This window comes from Salmo trutta, chromosome 30, assembly GCF_901001165.1.
Source record: "Salmo trutta chromosome 30, fSalTru1.1, whole genome shotgun sequence".
NCBI classification, from domain to species: Eukaryota; Metazoa; Chordata; class Actinopteri; order Salmoniformes; family Salmonidae; genus Salmo; species Salmo trutta.
Window position 1 is genome coordinate 30,195,219 of NC_042986.1, and position 14,687 is coordinate 30,209,905.

General features: G+C 42.4%; 1 protein-coding gene across 3 annotated transcripts in view; it reads right to left on the reverse strand.

The window, feature by feature from the left end:
- LOC115168487 (poly(rC)-binding protein 4) overlaps window positions 1-14,687 on the reverse strand; it is a 51,906-nt gene that overhangs the window by 27,353 nt on the left and 9,866 nt on the right. For 2 of the 3 annotated variants that reach the window (XM_029723824.1, XM_029723826.1), the window contains exons 2-3: window positions 5,517-5,708; window positions 2,773-2,796 (exon numbers count right to left, since the gene is read on the reverse strand). In XM_029723824.1, the coding sequence (XP_029579684.1) occupies window positions 2,773-2,796; window positions 5,517-5,624 (132 nt within the window). In that variant the 5' untranslated portion in view covers window positions 5,625-5,708. Of the gene's footprint in view, window positions 1-2,772; window positions 2,797-5,516; window positions 5,712-14,687 lie in introns of all 3 variants that reach the window. The other variant, XM_029723825.1, reaches the window with a different exon arrangement.

Genomic DNA, 14,687 nt, shown 5'->3' on the forward strand with positions numbered 1-14,687 from the left:
TCTTCCTTTATGTTCACATCTATAGCCCTCTACTCTTCTAGTATCAACTCTTAATGTCTGTCCTGTCCTTGTGTGAGATCCTTCCTGTGTGGCCCGCAGCCAGCCAGCCTGCCAGGCACGTCACCCAGGCTCAGGAGTAGAATTAAGTCACACCTCTGTCATGCATCCTCTGTCAGCTTTAGATTGCCTCTCCATCTGTCACTTTTATAGTGGCCTCAGCCCATCATTCTCTCCTCCCTTCTCCAAGTGATTCTACCACCTACACATATGACATTGACAACCAGATGTGTTCCAATAAAAACACAACCATACTATTTTGTGTACTTAGCCACACTGTTATTTCATTCTAAATAGTATGCTAGTGTGTAGTTTGGGATATTTTAGAGGGTGTGGTTATGGAGGCCAGCAGAGATAGAGATGAGGAATGAGAGAGGGGGAAGGGAGTTATTAACACACGTGCTTTGGATGGAGAGCCTGGTTACAGGTCTGTTTCAGCACGGTATGTGCAAAACAGAGCATTTCTCGCCCTCTCATCTCCATCTCTATGTATCCCCTTTTCCTCTTCGTCAGTCTGTCTTTTCTCTCTCCCCTCTTTCTTATCCCCTCTTTCTCTTAATATTTCACTCCCTCTGTGTTGGTTTACCCATCCCCATTCTCTCTCTCATTATCTCTCTCCCTCTCACTCTTTCTCTATACTTGTTCTATTACAGGGCAAGCTAGAGCCAGCGAGGGGGTAGAGAGCAGCCTACACCCCACCAAGTAGACACTAAACTGGTAAAGAGAAGCCTACCCTCCTCCTAGTAGACACTAAACTGGTAAAGAGCAGCCAACACTCCTCCTAGTAGACACTAAACTGGTAAAGAGCAGCCTACACACCTCCTAGTAGACACTAAACTGGTAAAGAGCAGCCTACACTCCTCCTAGTAGACACTAAACTGGTAAAGAGCAGCCTACACACCTCCTAGTAGACACTAAACTGCTAAAGAGCAGCATACACTCCTCCTAGTAGACACTAAACTGATAAAGAGCAGCCTACACTCCTAGTAGACACTAAACTAGTAAAGAGAAGAAACTCACCTTCTAGTAGACACTAAACTAGTAAAGAGCAGCCTACACCCCCTCCAAGTAGATGCTAAACTGGTAAAGAGCAGCCTACACCCCTCCTAGTAGACACTAAACTGGAAAAGAGCGGCCTACACCCCTCCAAGTAGACACTAAACTGGAAAAGAGCGGCCTACACCCCTCCAAGTAGATGCTAAACTAGGCTTCCCTGTGGCTCAGTTGGTAGAGCACGGTGTTTGCAATGCCAGCATGGTGTGTGCAACACCAGGGTTGTGGGTTCGATTCCCACGGGGGGGCCAGTACAAAAAAAAAAAAAAAAAAAGGCATGAAATGTATGCATTCACTACTGTAAGTTGCTCTGGATAAGAGCGTCTGCTAAATGACTAAAATGTAAATGTAAAAATGTAAAGAGCAGCCTACACTTCTCCTAGTAGACACTAAACTGGTAAAGAGCAGCCTACACTCCTCCTAGTAGACACTAAACTGGTAAAGAGAAGCCTTAAATCCTCCAAGTACACACTACACTAGGAAAGAGCAGCCTACACTTCTCCTAGTAGACACTAATCTGGAAAAGAGCAGAATACTCCCCCTCCTAGTAGTCGCGAAACTGGCAAAGAGCAGCCTACACTCCTTCCTAGTAGACACTAAGCTGGCAAAGAGCAGCCTACACTCCTCCTAGTAGACACTAAACTGGCAAAGAGCAGCCTACACTCCTCCTAGTAGACACTAAACTGGCAAAGAGCAGCCTACACTCCTCCTAGTAGACACTAAACTGGCAAAGAGCAGCCTACACTCCTCCTAGTAGACACTAAACTGATAAAGAGAAGCCTACACCCCTCCTAGTAGACACTAAACTGATAAAGATAAGCCTACCCTCCTCCTAGTAGACACTAAACTGATAAAGAGCAGCCTACACCCCTCCTAGTAGACACTAAACTGGTAAAGAGAAGCCTACCCTCCTCCTAGTAGACACTAAACTGATAAAGAGCAGCCTACACCCCCTCCTAGTAGACACTAAACTGGTAAAGAACAGCCTACACCCCTCCTAGTAGACACTAGACTGGTAAAGAGAAGCCTTAAATCCTCCTAGTAGACACTAAACTGGTAAAGAGCAGCCTACACTCCTCCTAGTAGACACTAAACTGGTAAAGAGCAGCCTACACTCCTCCTAGTAGACACTAAACTGGTAAAAAGCAGCCTACACCCCGTCCTATAGCAGACACTAAACGGGCTGACAGTAATATGCCTTTCGGAGCTCCGTTTCAACCGGAGGTTTGCAGTCAATGCACTAATGTTTCTGTTTGATGGATTACTTTATTACATTAGGGGATAGAGAGGTCTGAAGTGGGTTGGTTTAAGGCAATTACATTTACAGTCAGAAAATTGTGTGTCAGGAGGCCTTATGTCTGTTGTGCTTTTACAGTAGAATGGAAAGACATACTGATTACAAAAATCATTCCACATAGATTGGTTTATGAACACTTACAAAATGGCATAGTGTGAAGCGTCTATTTTTAATAGAGGATAATTCCCATTACTTTTGTAAGTACAATATTAATCTAATTCTAGAAAATGTCTTAATTCATCTGAAAATAGGCATCCCTTGTGATAACAGCATGTCTTGGATCAAAAAGCCCCTGAATACTGTATCTCTTCAGATTAATTTTAAATAACATTTATATGATAGATGAAAAAGATAAGCCTTCTTACCTTGCCTATGATGCTGCCAACCTCCTAAAAATACCAGGGGATAAAAAAAAAAAAATAGATTTCTGAATTAAATTAATACAAAATTCTGAGAATTATCTACCTCTGCTTGCCAGAGACTCCTATCACCAACAGCGTCTTCTTTGTGCTAAATCGACATGCAGTGAGATCCAAAAGTATTGGGACAGTGACACATTTTTTGTTCTTTTGGCTCTGAAATCCAGCACTTTGGATTTGAAATGATACAATGACTATGAGGTTAAAGTGCAGCCTGTCAGGTTTAATTTGAGGGTATTTTCATCCATATCTGGTGAACCGTTTATAAATTACAGCCCTTTTTGTATATAGTCCCCTATTTTAGGGGACCAAAAGTATTGGGACAAATTCACTTGTGTATTAAAGTAGTACAACGTTTAGTATTTGGTCCCATATTCCTAGCATGCAATTTTTACACCAAGCTTGTGACTCTACAAACTTGTTGGATGCATTTGCCATTTGATTAGGTTGGGTTTCAGATGATTTGGTGCCCAATAGAAATGGATGGTAAATAATTAATTTTATTGTAAAACATTTTTTTTATGTAACCTTTATTTAACTCAGCAAGTCAGTTAAGAACAAATTCTTATTTACAATGAAGGCCTACCCCAGCCAAACCTGGACGACGCTTGGCCAATTGTGCGCCGCCCTATGGGACTCCCGATCACGGCCGGATGTGATACATGCCTGGATAAGAATAGACTATGTTTCTTAACACTTCTACATTAATGTGGATGCTACCATGATTAAGGATAAAAACTATTTAATTCATTTTAGAAAAAGGCTGTAACGTTACAAAATGTGGAAAAAGTAAAGGGGTCTGAACACTTTCCGAATGCACTGTATTATCAGTATACAGTCTTAACCAAATCTTGCATTTAAAGTTGAAGTGGGAAGTTTACATACACCTTAACCAAATAGATTTAAACTCAGTTTTTCACAATTCCTGACATTTAATCCTAGTAAACATTCCCTGTCAGGTATGATCACCACTTTATTTTAAGAATGTGAAATGTCAGAATAACAGTAGAGAGAAGGATTTATTTCAGCTTTTATTTCTTTCATCACATTCCCAGTGGGTCAGAAGTTTACATACACTCAATTAGTATTTAATAGCATTGCCTATTAAATTGTTTAACTTGGGTCAAACGTTTCAGGTAGCCTTTTACAAGCTTCCCACAATAAGTTGGTGAATTTTGGCCCATTCCTCCTGACAGAGCTGGTGTAACTGAGTCAGGTTTGTGGGCCTCCTTGCTCACACACACTTCAGTTCTGCCCACACATTTTCTATAGGATTGAGGTCAGGGCTTTGTGATGGCCACTCCAATACCTTGACGTTGTTGTCCTTAAGCCATGTTGCCACAACTTTGGAAGTATGCTTGGGTCATTGTCCATTTGGAAGACCCATTTGTGACCAAGCTTTAACTTCCTGACTGATGTCTTGAGATGTTGCTTCAATATATCCACATAATTTTCCTGCCTCATGATGGCATATATTTTTGAAGTGCACCAGTCCCTCCTGCAGCAAAGCACCCCACAACATGATGCTGCCACCCCCGTGCTTCACGGTTGGAATGGTGTTCTTCGGCTTGCAAGCCTCCCCCTTTTTCCTCCAAACATAACAATGGTTATTATGGCCAAACAGTTCTATTTTTGTTTCATCAGACCAGAGGACATTTCTCCAAAAAGTACAATCTTTGTCCCCACGTGCAGTTGCAAACCATCATCTGGCTTTTTTATGGTGGTTTTGGAGCAGTGGCTTCTTCCTTGCTGAGCGGCCTTTCAGGTTATGTCGATATAGGACTCGTTTTACTGTGGATATAGATACTTTTGTACCTGTTTTCTCCAGCATCTTCACAAGGTCCTTTGCTGTTGTTCTGGGATTGATTTTCACTTTTCGCACCAAAATACGTTCATCTCTAGGCTAGGAGACAGAATGCGTCTCCTTCCTGAGCGGTATGACGACTGCGTGGTCCCATGGTGTTTATACTTGCGTACTATTGTTTGTACAGATGAACTGATACCTTCAGGCATTTGGAAATTGCCCCCAAGGATGAACCAGACTTGTGGAGGTCTACAATTTTTTTCTGAGGTCTTGGCTGATTTCTTTTGATTTTCCCATGATGTCAAGCAAAGAGGCACTGAGTTTGAAGGTAGGCCTTGAAATATATCCTCAGGTACACCTCCAATTGACTCAAATTATGTCAATTAGCCTATCAGAAGCTTCTATTCTAATTTTCCAAGCTGTTTAAAGGCACAGTCAATTTAGTGTATGTAAACTTCTGACCCACTGGAATTGTGATACAGTGAATTAATTATAAGTGAAATAATCTGTCTGTAAATAATTGTTGGAAAACTTACTTGTGTCATGCACAAAGTAGATGTCCTAACCGACTTGCCAAAGCTATAATTTGTTAACAAGAAATTTGTGGAGTAGTTGAAAAAGTAGTGTGTAAAATTCCGACTTCAACTGTATATTATTTACATTCTACAGACAAAGAAGAGCAGGAGCACGAGTCAGGAGGGAAATCATATTGCAAAATTATATTATTAAAGTCCAACATTTCAATCCGAATAATTTAACTAATCCCTAAGCATTCATTCCTATATACCTACAGTTATTCCCATTCAATGACTCTTATATATTCCCAGTTATTCCCATACAATTACTCTTATATATTCACAGTTATTCCCATCCACTCAAACTGTACCTTGCCGTGCATGAGCAGTCGGAGTGTAAGGGTCACACCCAGGCCCCCGTCTCCGAAGTCCTGCTCACAGTTCATAGTGATGTGGGAGTTGCACACAGGGAGACGCATGAACAAGGCTCATCCAATGGTCACGCTGTCAGATGAAGACTGTTGCTCTCTCTCTTCTCTGTCACTCCCCAGTCCTTCAAAGCTCTGCTGAGACAAAGTAAAGGAAATGCCATTCGTTAGACTTGATATCTGTTTGGTATCAATACAACTAGATTTCAATACAAACACTCTTACTCATTTGTTGTGATGTTTTACCTCAACATATTAATGATGTGATATCAACTAGAATGTCACTTTGCAATAGGAAAACAATGGATAAAATCTCCTGTTTGCATGACAAGACGAGCCACCATCACATCTCAATCTCACAATGCAGGATGCTTGAAACAGAATCTGAATTCAGTGTTAAATTCAAATTAGTCACTCTCAGTGAGTCCTGCTCCATGGCCATTGTGCTTTCTGTAGCTGTTCAAGGTCTAACCCACTGAACACCTGCATTGTGGGCTTCACAGAAAGTGAGTACAGTATACAGACAGATGTCTATCTCTAAGGTTACCATTATGAACTAATTGAACAGGGCATTGAGGACAGCATAAAGCTCAAACAAGTTCACAATATCCTGTTGAATGTAAGGTTTGCCCATCAATGTGCACATTAAAGCAATATATCTCAACCCACTGATAATGAAGCAGCAATGTCCCATCCTTCTGAGGTAAGTGTAAATTGGTGGTCATCCATAACTAACATGCTGACCACACTGCTCACGTCACGTTGCAAAATACATTTACACATACATGTTATTCAATCATTGCACCCACACTGATCACGCGCGTCAATGAGCATCTGCGTAGCCAGGCGCTAAAATAGAACTTGGAGCTATTTGTGACGCTTGACGCACTGCAAGTCCGGCCTCTCCCATCTCCTCATTGGTTTTTAGGAGCATATACCCAAGTGGGTGATTGAAAGATGAACTGAGGTCCATACTCAAGTCCAGTTGTTTGTGCTAAGGCACCTTAAAGTTGGTTGCCAACCGCCATATAAAGTCCAAAGAAGAAGAAGCCTGAAGTCTGCTAGAAACTAACTCTGTTTACCCTTTTATCTGTGGATTAATCTAGTCAGCATGTAAGTCAGAATGATGAAGAAATAATGTGTGAGCAGGCTATTGACTCCCAGCAGTGCTGCTGTCAGCTGCAGGGTTCCAGGCCACTCTGGCTAGCGGGGAGATTGGGCCTTAATAGACAACGAGTGGGTGTTAGTGAGTACAGGATGAGACTGACTGGCCCTTGATTAACTGGTAGCCGACTTCCCTATAATCAGAGAGGTTGGAGAATGACAGCACAAAATGGCCTGGTTTCCTTGGGTACATGGGTCATGCGACGATTGTTCCTTTCAAACGTTTTAATTGTAGGTTACAATAGCACTTTGGTTTCAAAAAGTGCATTTAATTAGATTACAGCTTGCAGTTGTTTCAGTTCTTCAGCTTATTAAAAAACGGTGCTGTGCTGTACTGTGATGTGCTCCAACAATGTGAAGACTAGGCTGTTGGATACAGAAATAGATAAGCTTCAGCACCAGTGAGAAAGAAAATGGTAAGATGGATGGTGCAGAGATTTGAACATGTTCACCACATCAGTAAGAAATGAGACGCCTTTCCCCTGAATCCAGTATGACAGTGCACTACTGGGTACACTGCGTGCATGTCAGTTCTTGTGACATGTTGTGAGTCACCTGGGTGCTTGGCAGTCTAGGCACAAAGGGTGTATAATTAGCTTATGGAGATATTTACGTTTCCTCTTGATTTATGGTGGATTCTGACTGTTGTCAGCCCAGACAGAGTAAGTACAGAGTTGGTTATATAAATAGCTGGCTGCTGCACCAGTAGAAGTAATCAAACTAAGCGCACAATCCCTAAGAGCAAATGAAGAGCTACAAAATTACCACATAATATTTGGGTGGTTTTGATAAATCATCTTCATCGAGTTATTCTCCAGAGTCATTCACTCAATGCCATTCCAGACACAGCCATTTCAGGAATTAGTAAACGGAAATTGCCCATGTTTTTTTCTATTGGTATTTAAGTGATTTTTGAAATTGCGTTCATTTCCTGAAATGAATTAGAATCAACCCAAACTCTGGCACTGTACTGCAGTCCACATGCACACACACATAGCCCCAGCCCTCTGCATTAACACTAATAATCATACATCTAATTTCTATTATGTTTTTTGAGTAAGTCAGAGCAGTCCAGCTGACGCTGCAGTCGCTGCATATGGATTCTGTTCTGCACTTGTCCCCTGTAGAGTGGCTCGCATATCCCATCGTCCCTGTTTGTTCAAGGCCACTTGTTTTAATAGGAACGCTGCAGACCGTCAGCCAAGTGCATTCCACCTAGCCTTCAATACCCGGTATGCTGCTGCTGGCCTACTGATGAAGACATCACTGAGAAACACAATCGCTCGCTCCGGCTTCAAGCAGGTTCCTTGTTTATTAACCTGCCTCTTCACATCGCTTCATAAATTTTACAAACTGTTTTAGGGCGGCATGTGGGTGTGAATTTTTGTAAGTGTCCATGTTGTTTTTGTTCAGGCAGGTTAGAGTATGTCATATGTGTGGAGATCATGGTTAATCAAAGGGAGTCTGCTGTTTGACAAAATGCTATTCCTCAGAGGCCCCTTCTAGACAGGTTTAATAGCCAGGGCTGCTAGCTATCTGTTTATTTATGTACGCAGTATGCATGCAGAGGCTCTTTAAACCTAACATGCCATCCCTCTCTGACTATCATGTGGTAGCTTGGCTGCTACTTGCCTAAGCCTGTGGTGTCCGATTAATTACCACGGCACAGCCTTGCAATGCTGGCCTGTCAGCATCGGCCAGAGAGCAAAGCAGAGTGGCGGTGATAAGGTATGAACTGGGCTAGAAACAACTTCATCTGCTTTTAAAGAGACACAATGGATTGACTTGACAACATTATCTAGGCTAATTTACTCCTTTATATTAAAGCCTCACACAATTATCTCCAAGATGTTACACAAAATAGTGGCCCTAGGGCTGACTACAGATGAACTGAAAAACAAACATTCCCTCTCTTATCTTTGAAAGAGACGAAATGCAGAGTTTACTCCTGCGTGCATCATGCTCCAAAACACATCTGATTATCATGACACACACATTTACGTAACGGCGCGCTAACTTCATTATGCTGTAGGGCACGGCTAAAATGTTAGTGCTTTATTGCATTAGGAGTTAATGGTTGGAGGGATCATTATGTGCTGCTCTCTGGGCTGATAACAAGGCATGTGCTATATGTCTGAGCCAAGGGGGCGGTGTGATGAGCCTCTGAACTAACCCATTCTCAGAATCCCAAGCACCAGTGTTCCAGAATGAACAAAGCCCCTCTGTTCTAAATTAAAACTCAGATCTACTCAGAACTCAGGGCAGGGGAATTAGAGAGGTGCCAGACTGCACTGCAGGATGAGGACAAGGCAGAGGCAGGGTGGACAGCAGCTAAACAGTCCTGTAGCTCTGTCTCTCTGTATGTTCATTGAACCTCACACAGTAGTGTTGCTCTGTCTAATTGGGCAGTCTGATGATTGGTTCAACTGTGATTCATTACTTGGGAGGATCTCAATTTTCACAAAAAAAGTAAAAAGTAATAATATCATAAACACATTCCAAGAACCCCAAAATACATGTTACTTTCCTCTTGGTTATTACACTAACAAGTATACCTACTCATTTCTACGCCCCTTCAACAAAAAGTTAAAAATGCCTTTGTTGAATTGTTTTTTCCTTCTCTCCTTTCTTGGAGCGCACATCAAAGACATGACAGATAAAAGCAGCTGTCCTGCCATCCCTCGACAGTGATTGTTTTCTCTCTGTCTGTGTTGGGAAGACCCATTTGCGACCAAGCTTTAACTTCCTGACTGATGTCTTGAGATGTTGCTTCAATATATCCACATACTTTTCCCTCCTCATGATGCCATATATTTTGTGAAGTGCACCAGTCCCTCCTGCAGCAAAGCATCCCTCCTGCAGCTGCCACTCCCGTGCTTCACGGTTGGGATGGTGTTCTTCGGCTTGCAAGCCACCCCCTTTTTCCTCCACACATAACGATGGTCATTATGGACAAACAGTTCTATTTTTGTTTCATCAGACCAGAGGACATTTCTCCAAAAAGTACGATCTTTCTCCAAAAAGTACAATCATTAAACTCCTCCACCGACTCACATTTGGGCTCTGGCACTCTCCGCTGCTGGACCGACAGCTCCCTGTGCCCCCCCCAAAAATAAATCTTGGAGTTTCTGTGGCCGCGGACCCCGGCATCATCGCTGTCCTTCCACCTTCCTTGGTGTCTCCTTCCAAGGAAGGGTCTCACAACCTCCCATGATTTCCTCCCATGTCCAAAACTCCTTAACCTCCATAACACGCTGCTTGGTCCTGAGTTGATGGGATATTCTGTCACGATCGTTGAAAGGAGCGGACCAAGGCACAGCGTGTGTTGAGTTCCACATCTTTATTTGCAGTGAAAACTTAAAACAATAAACATACAACGACCGTGAACTACATGGTGCTGAATGCACTCACACAAAACAATAGCCCATATAGCAGGTGGGAACAAATGAGAACTTAAGTATGATCCCCAATTAGAGAGAAAGATAAACAGCTGCCTCTAATTGGGAACCATACTAAAACACCAACATAGACATATAACGACTAGAACACCCCAGAGTCACGCTCTGACCTATACACCATAGAGAACCCAGAGGGCTCTCTATGGTTAGGGCGTGACAATGACATCATCTTCTGTAATTTTCCATGCTGTTTAAAGGCACAGTCAACTTAGTGTATGTAAACTTCTGACCCACTGGAATTTAGATACAGTGAAATAATCTGTCTGTAAACAATTGTTGTAAAGAAAGTAGATGTCCTCCCCAACTTGCAAAGTATAATTTGTTAACAAGAAATAGTATAATTTGTTAACAAGAAATTTGTGGAGTGGTTGAAAAATGAGTTTTAATGACTCCAACCTAAGTGTATGTAAACTTCCGACTTCAACTGTTCATGATAACACCCCCGCACCACCACCACATACACAAACACACAAAGGGAGAGGGTGTCCACTTTTAACAAGGGATAGGATAGGCTTTGATCACAAGGTTCTCAGCTGTTGAGATGTTAGAAGGGAAAAAGTCATCTAGGGGCCACAGCAACTGCCATGATGCCTTTAGTACTGCAGATAAGCAATAATAGGGCTGGAAGGGATCAATTCTATTTCAATCCCATTTCAGTAATTTCAAGGGATTAATTGAAAAGAACCCAATTTCAATTAACCTCTGAATTGACAGAATAATCCAGAACCTGAAGATGAATTACTGAATAAAAGCACAACTAGTGAGTTAATGTAAAAAAAATCAAAAAAATGAAGTAAACATTGCCATTGTTAGAGCAAGAACATTAAATATATTCATAATTCATGTCTTAAATTATGTAGTACTGCCAACGCTATTTCCAAGGGTCATTAGAGACTTCGGCACCACATTAACCAACAGAAAAGTATACACCTCTCTATTTTATCAAGAGAGCAGAGTACCCAACCCAACCAGCTTCTCTTCAGCAAACAACAGTGGTCAGACAGACACTTAGGTTCTAATGGCACCACTCGTCCACTCCAAACCCTAATGAGGTCTATAGGGAACACGCTTCCTCCATTTCCTCTGACATCATTCATACCCATCAAAATGCCCAGCCTGTCACACGCGTCGAAAGGATTGGACCAAGGCGCAGCGTGTTGAGTGCTCATCTTCCTTTTATTATGAGAGAACACTTAAAATAAACAACGCCAAACAATAGTTCCGTAAGGACAACGACTATACGAAAAACAACCAACCACAAAACCCAAATTAAAACAGGCTGCCTAAATATGGCTTCCAATCAGAGACAACGAAAGACACCTGCCTCTGATTGGAAACCATACTCGGCCAAACCTGGAAAACGAAACATAGAAAATGAAAACTAGAACACATTCCCCTGGAAACAAACAAACCCCAAAACACGCAAAACAACCCCCCTGCCACACCCTGACCATTCTACTATGGCAAATGACCCTTTTCACTGGTCAGGACGTGACACAGCCTGTCTTTGTGTTGCAGTAGGGTCCAAACATGAGTGAAAGGGTAAAGGCTCTAATTATGAAGGAGAGACAGGGTAATCAAAAGCCAAACGATAAAGGGGGAGAGTTCATTCAGACAGGGTTGACTTTTGGAACAGATAATCCGCCACACAAAGTGAGGATGGTGATAGATTTGATGTTGTCTTTGGCTATATTTTCATAGGTACAATTGGGTACCATAGGTACACACTGAAAGTGTTGAACCTTAAAGGTACAACCCAGTCTTTGGCTACAACCCAACAGGTTGTCCAGATCCTGATCCACCATTTGGTAAACACAAGTCAAAATAACCTATTTCACACAACCAAACCTTATTTGATATTTTCTGTGTCAGCAGTATGTCTGTAGCTGCAGCTGTACTCAGCTCTTAGCGATGTCAGGGCCATGCCCAGACATATTCAGCATAATTGGAGGAATACGTACCGGCTGGAATGGGTCAAATCGAAAGCGTATGTAAAACTGAGGCCAGTCTTAACTGCAGTGGGCTCTTTTACTGCAGTGGGCTAAATCAGGGTCATACAGTGTCAGGGATGGCAGGACAGCTGCTTTTATTTGTCACATCTTTGATTTGCGCTCCAAGTAGTCTTAAACAAATATACTTTGAAACAAAAGTATACACCTCACACACATGGTTATTGGCTAAAAAAAGAAGACACCTGTACCATGTCAGATATAGAGTTGAAATGTATTCCATTTTGAGTTTGCATCTAAATATTACACTTTATATACATCACAGAAGATTGAAAAATAACAAAATAATTTGACATAGAATCACCAGATTTTTGGCATTAAAATAAATAAATAATGTTTATTAATTATGAAAAATATGATCATATATAACTATATTTTTTTACCAGGTAAGTTGATAAGAACACATTCTCATTTAAAGCAACAACCCGAGGAATAGTTACAGGAGAGATTAATGAACCAATTGGAAGCTGAGGATGATTAGGTGGCCATGATGGTATGAGGGTCAGATTGGGAATGTAGCCAGGACACCGAAGGTTAACACCCCTACTCTTACGATAAGTGCCATGGGATCTTTAGTGACCACAGAGAGTCAGGACAACCGTTTAACATCTCATCCAAAAGACGGCACTCTACACAGAGCAATGTCCCCAATCACTGCTCTGGGGCATTGGGATATTTTTTTAAGACCAGAAGAAAGATTGCCTCCAACTGGCCCCCCAACACCACTTCTAGCAGTACCTGGTCCCCCACCTAGGGACCAACCAGGACCAACCCTGCTTAGCTTCAACAGCAAGCCAGCAGTGGGATGCAGGATGGTATGCTGCTGGCAAATAGCATTAATGAAGTTCCACCCATGAGGCCACTATGTCATTTGACTGCAGGAAAGGGCTAGTAGTTATTTAAGTTTGCTTTGTATTACCAATATACTGTAAGCCCCTATGAAAACTGTGAAGCTTGTTCAGCAAAGTGGAATATAAGTCTATACTCTAGAAATAAACACTCAGTTGAGTTCTAAATTTAAAGACATTAAAGACATTCAGTTCACCCTCAAGGATGAAAAGGTTACTTGAGCATGGCTGCTTTTGACTTTCCCCACAGAGGCGGGAGAGAGAGAGAGAGACACGAGGCTGCAAAGAAACAAGAGGCTTGAAATTAAAGACCAGTGTTTGATCTCTCAGCGTCTCTGTCTCCTTCTCTGTCACTTAGACCCCTGTTTTATCTCTCAGAGTCTCTGTCACTTCTAACGGGAGGGGTCAAGCCTCGGCACAGGGGGGACTTCCTTCTTCCATCCTTCCCTCTGTATCAGATCCAGCATTCATCTGGAACTGTGTCTGCCTGCCCAGCCAAACCCAGCCTCCTAGAGAGGGTTACAAGACCCCTGACTGTCTCCTACTTTAGCCAGTTTACTGCCGCAGAGGGGAGTCCAGCAGCCCTGCCCTTGTACACTGCTGGCTGGCCACCTTAGCCATATGATCCTTAGCTCACTGTGTGCTCTTACTGAAGCAGTATATTTAACATGTCATCTGAGTTCATTCTCAGGCAAATGAAGTCAGTGAACATGTTTTCCTGTAGCAGAACCAACGGGGATATGGGATTGATAAAAAGGTGCTATCTATCGGCTGTCCCTGTAGGAGAACCCTTTGAAGAACCCCCTTTGGTTCTAGGTAGAACCCTTTTGGGTTCCATGTAGAACCCTTTCCACAGAGGGTTCTGCAATAAACCCAAAAGACTTCTACCTGGAACCAAAAAGGGTTCTCCTATGGGGACAGCCAAAGAACCCTTTGGAACCCTTTTTTCTAAGAGCGCAGGGAATCAGTGAGGGGAAAGTATGCATTATGTCATGCAACTGGTAGAGATATCAATCCATCTCCACTCCTTTGAAAGACATCATCTCCTTAGAAGCACATCAGATGAGATGAGATGAAGCTGGAGAGGAGAGAATGACACCCCTTTGACACTATCATTAGAAGGGTGTGTTTGAGCTTGATAAGTATTATTAGTGAGTTGGGTTGACAACTGATGCCATAAAGTCAGTATGACACTATGTCATTACATAAAATGCCAGTTGTCTCTGGTTGTCAGTCTGGTGCAGTCCTGTCAGCCCACAATCCATGCTAGCTCATGCATTTGAAACGGATTCGTCACTTGCTAGCAATTAACTGTCTGGTTGACATTCACAATATCAAACGTCTCCGGTGATCACGTGATGACGCCACTCGTAAGGTATTTGCTTTCATGGCATGTCCGATGTCAATATTAAGGAAACCATAGTTCCTCTCATTAAAGCCCGAGAGAAGAGAACAACAGAAGGCAAACATCCAGATAGCTATTGATCATTAGAGAGGCCATGTTTCTGTGTTGTCAGCCCTTAGCTCTGAGCGGCTGCTTGTTCCAGACACACAGCAACACAGTGTCAGAGGCTGCAATTATGCTGGCTTTGGTTGTAGTGGGGACAGCAGTGCCAGTGCAGATGATCTCTATAC